The sequence below is a fragment of the Pieris brassicae genome, chromosome Z (genome assembly GCF_905147105.1).
Source record: "Pieris brassicae chromosome Z, ilPieBrab1.1, whole genome shotgun sequence".
Classification (NCBI taxonomy): Eukaryota; Metazoa; Arthropoda; class Insecta; order Lepidoptera; family Pieridae; genus Pieris; species Pieris brassicae.
The window spans coordinates 4935143-4951570 of record NC_059680.1 but is presented as its reverse complement, the minus strand read 5'-3'; the positions used below and the strand labels follow the sequence as shown (position 1 = coordinate 4951570).

Genomic DNA, 16428 nt, shown 5'->3' with positions numbered 1-16428 from the left:
CGACTTTTTTATTTTGAAGGCGAAGTAACAAAAATTCCTTCACCTCTCCGCGTTTGTATTCCTCTCTAACTTGTCCCCAGTCTGGATGATGACAACACTTCACAGCTGATCACACGGCTTGTTCGTGGCATGATATTATTTACAATGTTTGTCTAACGTTTTGGATAATTTTATTTTATTTAAATATAACTCATGTGTATTAAATTTAAAAAATATTAACTATGAGTTATATTATGATAGTGTGTATTATGAGGTGAAACTACTTCGTAGTTCGAATGCTCAATTGCCGAAAGCTTATGAAGATGATTTTATGATTTTTTATTGTTTCGTTTTAAATTATTTTATAAAAAGTATCAATCAATGAAGTTAATTTTTTTTCTATTATAACATTAGACGAGACCTCGATTATCGTCAGATCTTAATCTGACGCGCTTAATTATTTCAAAATGGTGATTTTTTTGCACATGGCTGCGAGCTTGCGTCTCATCCAAATCACTTATATGCGTCCCCTTAGAAAACGTGACGCGCTCGAAAAAAAATTAGTTTTTCTTATTTTCAACCCTTACGTACGACCACCCCCATCATGTAAACAATGAGATTAACATATGTACATTATTAATTACGTAGAATATGGATGATATCAATATCTGACGCGCTCGAGTATATCCATGGCACAGTTTTTTTTACATTTTTAAAAATCTTCCCTCCGCCCACCGATGACAAGGTACATTATATAACACTTTTGCCTTTATCTAAGCATCGTAACTTATTAGGTCTCTTTGACGCTAGAGTAAATCCCCCTTTTTTAAGTTATCTAGATAATTCCCGGTTATGTTGTCGACGGAGGTATTAAATAACTTACTTAAATGGTAACCCGGATGATTAAAAACTACTACCTATTTCTTTTATCACACTTTTTTACCTTGGCCTTTACAGCAAATTCCAAAACGATGTCCCTTAACCAAATGTTGAACATTTTTTCCTTTAAATTCGTCTCTATTACTTTTATCCTCATGGCATGTTCAGGGATACCTATCGTATCCATACATTGGACAGTCGGTCAGAACATGTAACGCTGTCTATTAAGATGTATTGCTACAAGGACAGGCAGCACTTTGTCTAAACCTGAACCTGTAAAGATACGACAAGAATCCACCGTGACCTGTCAACATCTGTTATTACTTGTTTATTATTATTTGTTTAATTATCAAAAAGGCTGAAACAACATTTGGAAGGAATTACTTAGTTATTGTAGCTGTTGCGCCGTTGCGATTTCTATTTTTCTATCATGTTTTCACGTAGACAGTTCTTTAGATAAGTTTATAGTTAGATAATAATGGATAATAAGCAATTATTCATGAATATCGCTCATTCCCAACTCTATGCAATCCTTCCATTACTTGCGCACCACGCGTGCAATACAAAAGCGTTTAGAATTACTGACCTGCATGCAAAGCCAACGACAACGAAACAAAACCTTAGCAGTTCTTTAATGCAAAACAAAAGCAGCAAGCAGGAAATTAAATCTAGCATGCATCGCTTATATACACTTTTTCACAAGATAACTTTAAAAATGGAAAATACAGTGAGCAGTTATATGAGAAAAGTTTTTTGAGAAATAAATAATAAGTCGTTTATTATGTTTCATTATTTACAAAAACATTAATACATCAAATTTGCTTCATAAGTTCAATTCACTCGAAGAGTACGAGATTATAAGAAATTTACTTTTTTTTATCCCTTGAGAAATGCATAGAAATGATTACTATACTTACAACTTCCTCCAGTTTGCCGATCAGTGTCATCTAGTGGAAAATAGTTGAACTTGATAGTTGATTCAACGGTTAACCTTAGGTATTAGGTTCAACTTGAAACTAGTACATCTAATGCACACTAGATGGCGCCCTTCTCAATAATTTACGTTCAACTTATGATATTTTATTCTATAACATCGATGTGTCGATGATATCGAAATCAACATGAATAGTGATCATCTCTACCAAAGCCTGAAGCAATTAGCGACCATTCCTTTGGATTTTTTTAAAATTATAAATCAAAAGTTTAAAAATATTGGCCGTGGCCACTAACATTTTATTTATTTTAATTAATTTTATGGTCTGGTAACGAGACCTTTAAGCCAAGTTTTAATTTCGGCCATACTAACTTTTTATTATAACGATCGCATAAAGCTTATATATATATATATATATTAATTAATAGATAAATAATTATCTCTGGATTCATTATGGAATGATTAATGAACCCGTTGAATTTATCATCAATAATGAATCGGTTGACATAACTGTAGATAGTTTAAAGATATATTGTTGGACATGAGTTCTTGTGAAGAAAATAAACTTCACTGTTAATATTTAATTGCAATATTGTTGTCGAAACATTATTCTTAAATCCTATTTTTATTGACATTTGGATAATACATTTACAAAATCTGTTTGATAAAATACATGTGTTTTTTTATTTAGCTTAATTTAAAAGTCGAATGGTCAGTCGAATAAGTAGAAGGAATTATGCATTGGACACTAGAAAGGTATTAGGTAACTATAGTTCGTTAGGATGTCTCGCAGCATTCATAGCTTGGTTTTCTTATATTTTGAATGGTAGATAACTTGGTTGACTATGGGATAATCTATAAACTAATGTGTTGAAACTGCTTGAAATTTTGAGGGCAGTTGTAAAGTGCAGATTTTAATTTAAACCTATATTTATTTCTATATAAATGTTTAATAAACATATTGTTAAGGAAATTGAATTAAAGGAATAATACATTCAAGTAGGTTGATATTGTTACATCAAAAACTAGATAGACTTTTTACCACATATTTCATATGTTTTTAGTACATTCCATTTTTAAGTTAGACTGAATAAAATGTTTATAAATATGCTGAAGTTGCCACTAAAGTCACAACTAAGCTACACGTAAGAAAGTTTTCTCATTCTTATCATATCTCAACAACCGCAGCTAGCTATTCTTCTGGGCTTGCAGATCAAATCCTCCCGAAGTTGAATTTTTAAAGTGTTCAGTTATATGGGTATAAGTTGCCTATTATGCTGTCAAATTTATAAAAAAGTCAATTATTTCCCTATTATTATTTACCTCAAACACAAATGTTTTAGGTAACCTCTTAAATGGAAGACACATTACAGACAGAAAAATCTTTTATGTACATTTTGACTTTTCAAAATCATCTCTCTACTAGAACTAGAACCAATATTCTAGTTAGTCATTAATTTTTATATACATTTTAAATTGAGGTCTGATGTTTGTTCATGTTATTTGATTGTTTATTCAATTTGTTTGTTAATTATAATAATATTAAAAAGTCTTAAAATAAATACCTTCTTTCATCTTGGTACATATTTGTACCAACAACAGCAATTGTTAGTGTACCACATTGCTGGCACCGGACCCATACCTTTACAGTATTTTTAGTAATTTTTAGAAATGTACTGTTATTGAATAATGACATAGGCTTTAACTATTATAGGGGTGTGATTAATCCTCATAATGTAATTTGTTTTAAAAAGTAAGAACATTTTAACAGTCTCCAGGTTATTCAAATAATAAGACTTTGTATCAAAAAATAAAACTTTAATTTATTCAAACAATTGTTTAGTTACAGCCCTAATTGGGATAACCGACAGTGTTCATAATTTCTTATTGGCTAGTAAGTATACAACAAATATCCATTCAATTTATAAATATTATGGTATAACTCTCATATTTATAGAAGAACAGTATGCTTAAATATGCTTTGTGTAATTAGGATGCAATAATAGTAAATTATCAACAAAAAATCATACATGTTTTTTTTAACATAACTAGTTCTTGATACCTAACTCCTATTTACCATATTAGTAAAATTTTCCCTTTTCTAACATTAGAACCTTGTTCCTTTCTGGTGTGATGTTATAATATATTTTATTTGCTTTGTAATTCACATATTATGGTTATATAAAAAGGTTTTATGATTTAATTTAGTTTAATTGCTGCAAGTATATCTAAGAAGTGTATATCACAGCAACCCCCACTCACACTATTGATACTATAAAGACAGATTGGTTTGTTTTCTTATACAGGGAATACATGGTTGCTGGACTATGTTTATTAATTATATACGGGATAGACTGTGGCTTTCTAGTACTTATAATTACAATAGTATTAGGAAAAAGATATTAAATTATTTTCTACTCCATCCGTCTTATCAAAATTTCACCAGAACTGGCTGAATTGCTTAGCTTGTCTGTGTAGTGCAAGTTTCAACTTCCTGCCTTCAAACTTACTAGGACAATATGCTTTATATATATAACATCATTAGCACAATTTTTTTACAATATCATCATTCAAACTCATTCTTACTACTATTCTATAATTTCTATAGACCCAAGCGTAAATTAATCCTTCGGTCTACATAAATTTTAGAAATAATAGAACTTTTTATAAATGAGTACCTACTTAGTTCTATCATACTGAGTGTATGTACAGTATATGTAATGAAATGTGACTGTATGTTAGCAATCGGATCCATGTTACTCTTCTATTAGTCTACAAAATCTAATTTTTAATTCTAGACACTGCAAAGGTAAGCCTTTGCTTTGATCGATCATCCATAAAAATTGAATGAAGGTGGTATCCTGATCCATATTCAGGAATATCTTTAACAGGGATGAGAAAAAGAGATGAGATTTCATCAACTTTCCTCGTGAATACATTCTACCAACACCAGAGATAACGCAAGTAGATCTCATATAGATGATACCTCGAAGGGGAAAGCTATAATAGTTATGACTATCATCTGTCTTTTTGTATTTTTGGTACTCGGAAGTCTAGTTACTATGCATGGTAAGCACTAGAGGTGAAACTAGTTAGGAGACGCATATAAATGCAGTAATGGAGATAATTTCCTTCTTTGAACTTTGATGAAAAAAAAAGGTGAATAATTCTCGGTTTAACACAAGGTAGGACGTTGTTACGGGCACTATTACCATCTAGGCACTAGCCCACAGGAAATGGCCGCATATGGCATATGACTAGCAGTGACATAGAAGACTGGCCCTAAGAGTATTTTGTATTTATGTAATACTTAAACATAAATTTAACATAAAGTTCCGTACACTTTTAACATAAACCTTTTTCGTCAAGCCTCTAATATTTTTTTTTTAAAAAGCATAGAATTAATTCTTATTAATCGTGTATTCATCAAAAATAAAAATTATGTGTACGTGTTTTTGATGTTAAATTCAATTACTCAGGTAGATATGTGTTAGACGGTAATGACAGCATCTAAGTAGTATCACTAGTTAATCCGGCGATCAGATATAACTTTGATCAGATTGAAAGGCTCGACATTCCATGACTTAGTCCAGTTACCGCGAACGGGGATATACTTGGGAGTTTGTAGTTTTAACCTCTTATTCATAAAAACTAAAATAAATTCTGTAACGAAAATCTGTCTCTTTTCATCACAGTGTAAAAGTAATACGACCAAAAGAGACGAAAGAGTAGTTTAGTTGAAAAAATGCAAGACTGATTTAGTTTTATAAATAGATTTAGTATATTTTACAAAACTCATATTTTAGTTAAATTTTATATTAACAATTGATATCATTTTTTAAACTAGTAATATATGTAAATGATGTTAGCCTAAGGAAATACTAAATCGTATATTTGTTGTAATGATTGTAGCTAAATCCGCTACGCATATAACCAGCTTATTCATAATACTAAATTTGTCTATTTGAACTGCTTTCTACTAAAGTTCTCTCTTGTCGATATTTGTCATAATGTGTTTATGCAGTTATAAAAGAGACAGAGCAATTAGACGTGTTTTGTAGAAATAAGAGGGATAGTCTGTAATTCATTCAACATTTGCTCTTATGAGTTCAAATATGTAACATTTCAATACAATTTCCATATTAAATCTAGTCAGTATTATTCCTTATGTTTTTTTAAAATATGAGTCTATTCTTGCATTGTGTTTTTCTTTTTAACAAACCTAATATAACCGGAAGGCACAGGTCATCAGGGCATTCGACGAAGGTGTTTTTTACATTTCACAAAAATATAATGTTGCATATTTTATTATTACATCCAATATTATATAATAAATTTAGTATTAACCCTTGTAACTATAAGCTGCTATTATGTCGTTTCCAATACAGTCGTGAGTAAAGTATTTCCAAAATATTTTTTATTTATAATTTATTGTAATCGTAATGAGTTATTAATATATTAATTAAAGAACGTTATACTTTTATTATTTTTATACTAAAATTCTATGAGCGTAAATATGTATTCATAAACTACATTCGATGTCTACTTAACTTCATGGTGACAATTTTTAAATACTAGAATCTACTGTTCTATGTGATAATTGTTGGAAGACAATATTATTACAGTATCGACTATGAAATTCCAATACATAATCACTATTATTGCAATATTATGAATGTATATAATTAAAATATTAAGCGTACGCGATATAAATTAATAAAATACTTGATAAATAACTAACCTAAAAATTATTAATATTAAATGAGATGTTTTTAATTCTGCTCTAGAACTGTTTAATTTTTTGTTAGAATGATATCATGTCGGGGCGAGTTTGTAGAATTGATAATTCCATGTAATGCTGGACAATTTCATAAAATATAACAACAACACGACACGCCACGATATTCCTTATAGCCTGTATATAAAGAATGAATATTTTAGTTAAGACAATAGCTACCATCTGTCCTTAACTTTTATAGAAAGCCAAGTTATTTTAAAATGATAATAGCCATTATCAATCTCTTAGTAAGTATGTATCTTGTTGCTATCCACATTAGAATAAAACATATTTAATCTATGTATATATGAAGATTTCTTATCGTTAAAATATGAATTGTGATAAATTATTCATACCATAGCTTTTGATAAACTGCGTAATAAATTCAAATATAGTTTTCGGTTAAATATACTTAATGGTTAAACTAGAAATAACTAATAAAAACTAAATTTACGTGGTCGCGTGGCTTGCACCGGTACTCTGTAATTTCCAGCGATACTGATCGACGAGTCAGGATCGCTATCGCAATCGGAAGTTACAGAGTACTCTTGGCACTAGATTTCGTATTAACGGTAAATAATGTTAACATACTAGAAGCAGACCTACTTTTCTAATTCAAAACATAAAATTAATGTCTAATTACTAATACATGAATAACATAATCCAAAAAAAAATGCATCAGTTATGAGGATACTGCATATTTTCAGAACTAAGGGCCAGCGATGTCAAGACACTCCTTCGTTGGGGATTAACTCCTAAGTTCTCCCAATTAATCCACGATAATCTTGCGGTCAAATCTGGAAAAGAAGATCTATAAGTCGAAATTCTACCCTTGGTAATTCGAAAATTACAAATAAGCTTATCACAGAATTTAATTATTCGTGTTCTATAAGCGTATATTTCACAGTGTACCTAAACAAATTCATAGGTTAACAACTGAAATCGACAAATACATACTTCTATTCATGAAAGTTAATATCAAAATTCAAAGCACCATTTTAAATTTTGTAAACTCGATTTGTAAAAAAGAGTACTTTAGTCAAAAGAGCAGCAATTGTTTTTTTAAATAACGTGTACTGTTCAATAGAATTTTATTCAGGAATTATGTGAGGAGTCAAATCAGCTTGACTTTGCCTACGAATGATTGTTATCTATAACATGTTGTACAATAAAAAAATAAGGCATCTAATATTTACAAGCCTACGTTGCTTATAATTGGTTCATAAATGATTTTAATCAAGACGCTTAACCTACGAAACCTACCACTAGTATTCCAATGTGCACGATCGGCCTTGATTTCACCTCGTAGACATTTCTCAACATAAGTTAAGGGATCGTAATCTGCATCCAGGACCTGGGAAAAATTCAATCAGGAATTTTGCTTCTGTCTGCGACGCGAAACAACGCGAAAGTAATATACAACATAACAAATAGATGTAGGCCAAAGAATTGATAACACATAAATAATAAATTAAATTATTAAACGTTTAACATATTTGAATATAGTATTATTTTAATTATAATTATTTTAGAATCTTTAAAATATGGTAAGATTAACATTACTCAGTCGGTGACGAGTGAGCTTTTATAAAATTAAATACTGTTTAAAAGAATTTGTATTGTTATATCCGTTAACACTCTTATTAAAAATAAATTTTGAATTTAAGCGACTTACCTCTCGAAGAAGTGCGATATATGCTATCGCAAGCCGAAGAGTGTCAATCTTACTAAGTCGTTTCTCGTACGGAAATGTTGGAACATGGACCCGCAACTCGTCGAACGCCGAGTTTATACTGCTAAAGACACAACAACAACACTACGTTTTAGTAAATGAACATTTCATTTGTATAAGCCAATAAAAAACATTTATAGGCTTGCCTTGCATATGTACATGAAGTAAATATATGATACAAAACTGTCCTTTTGACTAAATAGGTGGTACATTCGCTTTGTAAATTCAAATCTTAACATATTAATTGTAGGTATGCTTAATATTAATATAAAGTTACAGTTTGGTTCTTGGTAACTTCATTCGGATTCGCTAATCTCGGCAACTATTGGTTCGAATTGAATAATCATTTAATATAATTGTAAAAGCCGCAAGAACTGGGCTTTGAATAAGTAGGATTTTAAATTTGCTAAACAATTTTTGACAGGCGTTTAGTTATTCACTTCGCCTCATATCGGAATTCAATAAGTAAAAAAAACTAACATTTATTATGCATGTTGTTAAATTTCCGGGTTTAATCTACATGTAAGGTAATACAATCTGTTGAACACTTTGTTCTATCGATAACGCAAACAACTTCGAACCAACTATTGCTCCAGTAGACATAGATAGATGTCTGATCACTGATACTTGACCTGATTTATCTATAATAAAAAAGCGACTTCTAACATAGTAACACTTTAATGTATTGAAAAGATACCCATTGGGTCCGGACCTCAGCATTCGCCGTCGTTCGCGGACGTTCGCCGCCGCCCGTTGTACGCGGTATGGTGACCCTCCGCACTGATATTCCGGCTCCATTGATGTGTCCAGAAGACCATCTTTTAATAGAATATGTCACATGAAGTCTGTTCTTAATCCAAGGAGATCATAAGCATTCAATTTATATAAGTTGCCAAATCTACATACGCTTAATATTTTGCCCGTTTTCCAAATATTGTAGAATTTTATTTTACAATAAAATAAAGTAATAACAAAGCTTTAATAAGATGAGAAAGTTTTGACATAAACAAATTATTTAAATAAAGAAGCCATCATAGCGAAGCCTTCCTCATTTGCCCCAAAAAATAAGAACTTCTTGAATTATAAAAGTTTAGCACTTATTAGTAATTATCAGTTTCACCTGTATGAATTTGTCGAGAATGCTGATGAACATAGGCAGCCAAAGGCAGCTGAAGACGGCTTCTGGCAGCAGCGTAAACACACGACGGCAATTCCGATGTAATCGCACTTTCATCATCAGATCCGTCGACATATGTGAATTTCAGTGCAGAATAATCGAGTCGACGATTATCACTATAAAATTACAAAATCGTTATAAAATCAATACTCAGCACAAAAAGTAACTTAATGAATTATATTCACATTAAAGGTGGCGACGTGGATGAGTCTGCAACCTGCGTTCTAGTGCCTGACATCTCTGCTATAAATCCCTGTCCAACCTGATTATTACTGTCGACACGAAAGGCGACTGATAGGGAACTAAGTAAAAAATTAATTTTATACCGCTGAGGGTGGCCATTTTGTGGGAACTCCAACCCCTGTGTGGGGAAATTTAGTTTGCCGCAACAGAAGCGTGTATCTTACCGGTGTGGGTATAAGGGCTAATTTCTTATGTACGGAGTTTTGTATGTGTGCTCTAAGAGCAAAAACCCCAAAACAGGGGCGGAGTTTGTGACAATAGGGCGGTGAGGGGTTGGGCCTAAATCGATTTTCTCGGAAAATTTATCATATAGAAGAACTTTGAGACCTGTTTTCGTTTGACTTTTAATTCTTTAAAGTACAAATCTATAAACTACCAATACTGACTCGGAATATTCTTGTGATTGAATTATTTTTAGAGGAACACTTTTATTACATTACTGTGAAAAATACGTAATAATAATTGTACTAACAGAGTAAATACACATTTATAAGTTTTCTCTATAATGGACATGATATTCTGATACGTACCTATCGACCGTATGGGTATGTAATTATTTTAATATATATTGTTTAGTAAGTTATGCTTTTAAATATTAATTATTATTGGCTCTATAACACAAATTTTTCAATTCTATTCTTGTTTATGGCTTTTATTTGTGGCAATTGGGCACAAGGTACTTCGCCAGTGTCGTTTAGATGGAGAAGGCACGAAGGTGATTGATCGGTGAAAACAATAATTAAGTTATTTTAACACAAATTTTTATTCCACAGTTATATTCTATAATCTTACGCAGTCCCTTTTTGGCATTAAATATTGTATGGTCAACTGTTTTATTTCAATTTTAATTACAAACCTATTACAGTTTGCAAAAAAATTAAAACGTTTAAAGAAAATATACTTACATTTATAAATATAAGCTTCAAGACTATTTTAAGACAGTTTTGATAATATTTCAAGCAAGCGATTAAGTAACTTTTTATATTAGACTACTAAGATTTATTTGTTGGGCAGTGTGTAAGGGCAGTGTTGGCCTAGTGGCTTCAGCGTGCGACTCTCATCCCTGAGGTCTTAGGTTCGATCCCCGGCAGTGCGGACTTGCTTTCTATGTGCGCATTTAACGTTTGTTCGAACGGTGAAGGAAAACATCGTGAGGAAATGAGACACATTATAATATACGCAGATAAACTCGCTAAAATATCCGGTAACAAAAATATAGTGGATAATTTAATAATATAGTACATACTTTGCGTGAATATATTCAAGATGTAGTCAATTAATATAGAAAATATGTACTAAATAAAATACAGAACAAAACCTTGTAATAAGATTGAATTCTAAATGAGTTTGTGGGCAATTTATTATGTTAAGATTAACAACGGCTGGTATAATCGATCCGCTTTTCCCCAACAGTCCCAAGTTTGCCCATTGGTGGAGTGTTTCTGACAGCCATTAAATGCAGGCCTCGCTGGGAAGGCTTTGTTATTTTTGAGGCTATGCTATGTCGGCATTTATTTTCTATTTCTGAATTAAATTCTACTCGACTAGTTCGTATTTGCATATAAATATATATTATTCTAATAAGCGTATATTAAAACGTGGTTTGTTAAAAATGGACTATATTATATAAATAACAATAATAATTATATATTGATTAGATATGTGCGTATTCTTTATACAAAACTTTGTATATATTTTTTCAATTACGTCTTAAAGAGCTAAGGCCTCTTCCAACCGACTCCACTTCTCTCTATCTTGAGTATTTATATAGTCCCCACAAACTTCTTTAAGCTCATCAGCCCGCCCTGCATGAGGGCGTCCTGTCTTTCTTATCCCTGGTGGGCCTTTTCACCTCTTTACCCTGTTTGCCCACCAGTCCACTTAAGTTTTGTAATGGGATACTGTATTAATAATTGTTATTTTCTTTCATATTTCTGTACTTCTTATCTTGTCCTTAAGTTTTAAATCCTATTCCTCGTTCTATTTCATGTAGACAGATTGTTATTTTTTGTTTCTACTCAAATCAAATATCCATAATAATATCAGTACTTCTTTGTATCCCCAAAACTTGCTTCATGTCACCCTAGTTCCTCTATCGATTTCTTCATTATGCCTATGATTTTATCTATATACATAGTCTGGCCATAAATACTGTTACAATAGAAAGTTAACAAAATATTACATTTGAATTTAGAATCTGTTCATTGGGTTTTTTTCATTTTAGCGCCAATACATTGTATATCTATTCTGCGATATTGAAATGGCCACTCCATTCAGTATAAATGGTGGTAAAGATAGGTGATAAAGAGAACCGAATCGTTGTGATTGCATTACACAAAGTAGGTATGGAGCCAAAATAAAAATCTTTCCGTTCGCTTGGTATTAATAAAATGTTTGTTAAACGGGCTATTAATATGTACAACGAGACCTCCTCTGTTTGTGACAGGAAAGTATCTGGCCATCCACGTAGCGTTCGTATGAAAAAGGTGGTCAAAGCAGTAAGGGATAGAATTTGAAGAAATCCTGTCCGAAAGCAAAATATTTTATGTCGGGACATGAAAATAACACTTAGAACCATGTCCCGTATTTTAAAAGATGACTTAGTGCTTGTAGCCTATAAGAGACGTACTAGTCGTTTATTAACTGATATTAAAAATAAACTGATATAAAATATAGGGTGATAAAACCGACACAACTATATAAGCGGTACGCAAAGGGAGGTCACAAAATATTTTTTTTAGGTATGAGATTTTTTTACAATTGAGCAATATTTTAACAAACAATATTACCTTATTTATACACAAGGCTCTCAGGAAGCTTATCAATTAGTCGCCCGAGTGCAAAGTGGGCACTATCCGACTTCAGTGATGATTTGGCAGGTATTAGCTATGAAGGAGTGACTCAGCCATACTTTTATGAAAAAGGTATCAAAACCTCGGCACAATTATGAATCAAGATACCATTCTTGAGAAGGTTGTAAAGCCCCTTAACAACACCATGTTCAATAACCAAGATTAGACCTTCCAGCAAGACTCGGCGCCGGGTCATAAAACTCGGCCTATTCATGGTTGGAAACGAACGTTTCGGACTTCATCAGAGCTGAAGACTGGCAGTCGTCTAGTCCCGATCTTATTCCGCTGGATTATGATTTTAGAGAGCACTGCTTGCTCTAAACGCCATGATAATTTGGAGTCCGTAACACAATCCGTACGATTGGCAGTGATGAATTTTCCCATGGAAAGAATGGTTGCTTCTATAGATATCTGACCTCAATGTTGAAATGACTGTATTGCAGCCAAAGGAGACCACTTCGAATAACCTTTTTATATTTTAAATTATTTTTATTTATGTATTAAACTAATACACTGTTAAAGTAATACATTTTATTTGCAATAGAAAACCATTGTTTTACTTTGTTTCAGTATTTATGGCTAGACTAGGTATAAACTATATACGTAAAAAAAGTACTATAATATTTTCCAGCAGCTCTGGTAAATAATTATTACATACGTAATTACATTGATTTGTAAATTCGTTCATCGCTAGAACTATAACTATGGTCTCATTGATGCCTATGTCATTACATATTGACATTAATTCATATTTTATATAGTAAAAGCAGCATGTACCATTAATAAAGTACATTATCTTGTACACTTTTTCCTTTTTTAACCCTGCAATGTCCTCATCATAATTGTTTCATTAAAATAGGGTTTGAATTCCCATGTAGATCGACTTGGACAAATAATATAACACTTTCCACTTATTGGTTGTGTTGATTTAAATTACAAGACCAATATTACACTATTTACATTTTATTAATGCCAACTTATATCGTAAATAAAGTATTATGTACCTACATTATTATCCTATTGAACGGTTGAGTCGTCAATGCAGATAAATACGTGTTCATTTCTTTGAGATGGATTAATTGTACAGTTTTAACGTCATAAGTGACAACTGTATCAGGACTGTCGTTGTGTACCTGTACTTCTGTAAGGCCTTCAATAGAGTTGATAATGATGTCTCAAATAAACCTATATTGAATGTAGGTATAAAGCAAGGTCGAACCTTGGACCACTGCAGTTTATTATAGGTATATCTATTTATTAATCAACCACTTACTTTACTCTTTCCCAAAGAATAAACTCTTGTGATATACAAAAGTGTCTGTGGAATAGTTAAGTCAATACCGTTAAAGATGTAGGTGTAATCATTGTGCCTAGTCATACTTTTCGCGAACACTTTCGTTTACTGGCTGATGCTACATATGGATGGCTTGGATTATTTGTGCGTAACTCTAATGAATTCTCAGTCAGGGCAAAGACGATACTTAATGCTGTACTACTGTACTGTCCTCCATCAGCAGTCACCAATTCTGCATATAATTTTGCCGCTTTTTCTCACCAGAACTGAATATATATGTGACAGGTAGGGGAATATTGAGAGACGAATGTAAGAAGTTTTTATTTTCATATAGTAATACAATTGTCTTGTAGTTAAATTAGTATGTTAGCTACTGTATATATGTTCATTATTGTTTTGCTGTAATTCAGTAAATAAATAACTTTTATCACAGCATAAACACAATTTGGCAGGAAGCGGCAAAGTGTAAATAGAGAGAAATGTAACTGATTCAGATAACTAATAAATATGTCAGAATTCGTTAAAACACTATTCGGATTTACAAACACGAGTTGCATGGAAACAATTATTACGTCACGAATGGAGGTTATATTGAATGTAATATCGAGCCTTGCCTAGTGTTGTTTTGTATTTTGAACCCGTTTCGACATTGATACGACGTAGATTACTCCATAAGTCAAACTCAACCAATATGTTAGCATCAAATAACATTTTGAAAGGTTTTTCATTTAACAATTGTGAAAAAATATTCTGAAAAAAATACAAAATACACGATTATAAATTGTAGTTTTTATACTTGATACCTTTTCCATAAATACTATTAACTTTTAAACGTGCAATCTTGTCATAAAAACACCGTGTGAACATAAAATTAACTGTCATATAACAAGCCGTGCAACTGTGCCTATAAATTATACTTTCTCCCCATAAGTACAAACAAGTAATTTCTGCCTGTATAATTTGGTGCTAATTCCCATTCGGAAGTACGTCCCAATTCGACCCTGTAATTGATTTGTCGTGGCGGAGGATACGACCCGGGCCTGCCAATGTCGGGTCGCGTGACCCCCGCGTGACATGTTACGCCCCTAATAGTTTAGAGACCTCAAAGAGCTGATTTGCGAATTTTAAATTAATTTAAATAAAAAAATTATATAGTTGGTGGCTAAGCCGCATTACGTTTGATTTTTTTTATTGCGAAACCTAAACGGTGAAGATAATGTGTACAGTCGCTGGAACAGATCGATTTTATTTCTGCTTAACAACATTATAATATAGAGAGAACATAAAAAAGAGTTTCTATTTCCTGGTTTATAAATTTCCTAAATACTGGTTTATCTTTAATAATAATTAATCCTTATTAAATCTATTTTTTATATGTTAGCAATACTTAAACACATTATTCGTAAGACACTATTATAATTCTCACCATTATTCACTACTCGAATGTAATTAGGCCAGAAATCACATGAAACAAATTTGTCAAACTTGTGTAAATGTTACTATGACCTCATAAACGTTGAACACCATTGCAAACAATTTAATTTTCTCATGAGATTAAAGAACCGCCAAGCTCACCAGAAAACCACCGTTATAGGCTCCAGTTAATTTATTTATTTGGCTGCATATGCTTGGGCAGATTATCTGGAAAAGCACGTGGTGCAGCTGCGCTTTGTAAGGAGTAGAGCGTGGCCTGCGCAAGAGCCACGCGGCCGGCACGCGCTCTGCCAAGTGCCCGGAAAGAGTACCGACGCCTTCGTCAAAACTCCTTTTATGACCGTATACAATTGTACCAAACACACATGACATACTTCACGGCTGTAAGTGTTAATTGTTTACAACTTAAACAATTGCCTTCAACTATGGTCGTCTTTTTTTAAAACTATATATCCGATATATGATGCTCAATTATAAGCTCAAAATAATATTTATTTTGTTATAATTACATCTCTGCTATACTCTTATATATTATTTCTGTAATTAAAATATAATGAGAGGGATGTTATAGGACACGTTTCTACATTTTTTTTTATTTGTAATTGATAATTTCATCGACTCATGAGGAAACTGACTAGAGAATAATGTCAGTTTTATAATTAACTTACTAGCAAAGTTCACAAGGAATGTTTGCAAATTCTTTATTTGACGTAGCTCTCTAGTCTTATCACTTCGGAATCGAGATTTTCGACAGACGGGAAAGTATAAATTACGCAATATACCCATTTTGAATGATATCTTATATAGTTTTAGGCAAAAATCATCATATCCAGTTGTCCAAAACTTCTAACAAATCTTGAAACTGATCACGTTGTACAAACCACTGATATCTGTAGTAGGAAACCAAATAGGTCTTTTTGTGTTCACCCCTGCCCGTATTTGTATGTTTGTTGTATTTAAGCATTTATTATACGCAATTATTAACAAGTCACATGCAGACTCGTGCACGTCGGGAACTCGGTTCTCAAACTTCAAAGTTTTAAAAATTAACTATGTTATGACAATTATTTTTCGGATTGACTCAGTCATAGCTTTAATTGAACTTTGCAACCAGATACTTTGGCTTT

At 32.0% G+C, this 16428-nt stretch overlaps 1 protein-coding gene across 1 annotated transcript; it reads right to left on the bottom strand.

Annotated features, from left to right (window-relative positions):
* Positions 1-7032: 7032 nt before the first annotated feature.
* LOC123718817 (T-cell acute lymphocytic leukemia protein 1 homolog) lies at positions 7033-9716 on the bottom strand. Its single transcript, XM_045675722.1, has 6 exons — positions 9664-9716; positions 9422-9594; positions 8999-9119; positions 8245-8365; positions 7833-7923; positions 7033-7366 (listed from the first exon to the last, which is right to left on the bottom strand). Exons 1-6 carry the CDS (start codon positions 9714-9716, stop codon positions 7248-7250), a joined length of 678 nt encoding a protein of 225 aa, XP_045531678.1. The 3' UTR covers positions 7033-7247.
* Between the last annotated feature and the right edge of the window lie 6712 nt (positions 9717-16428).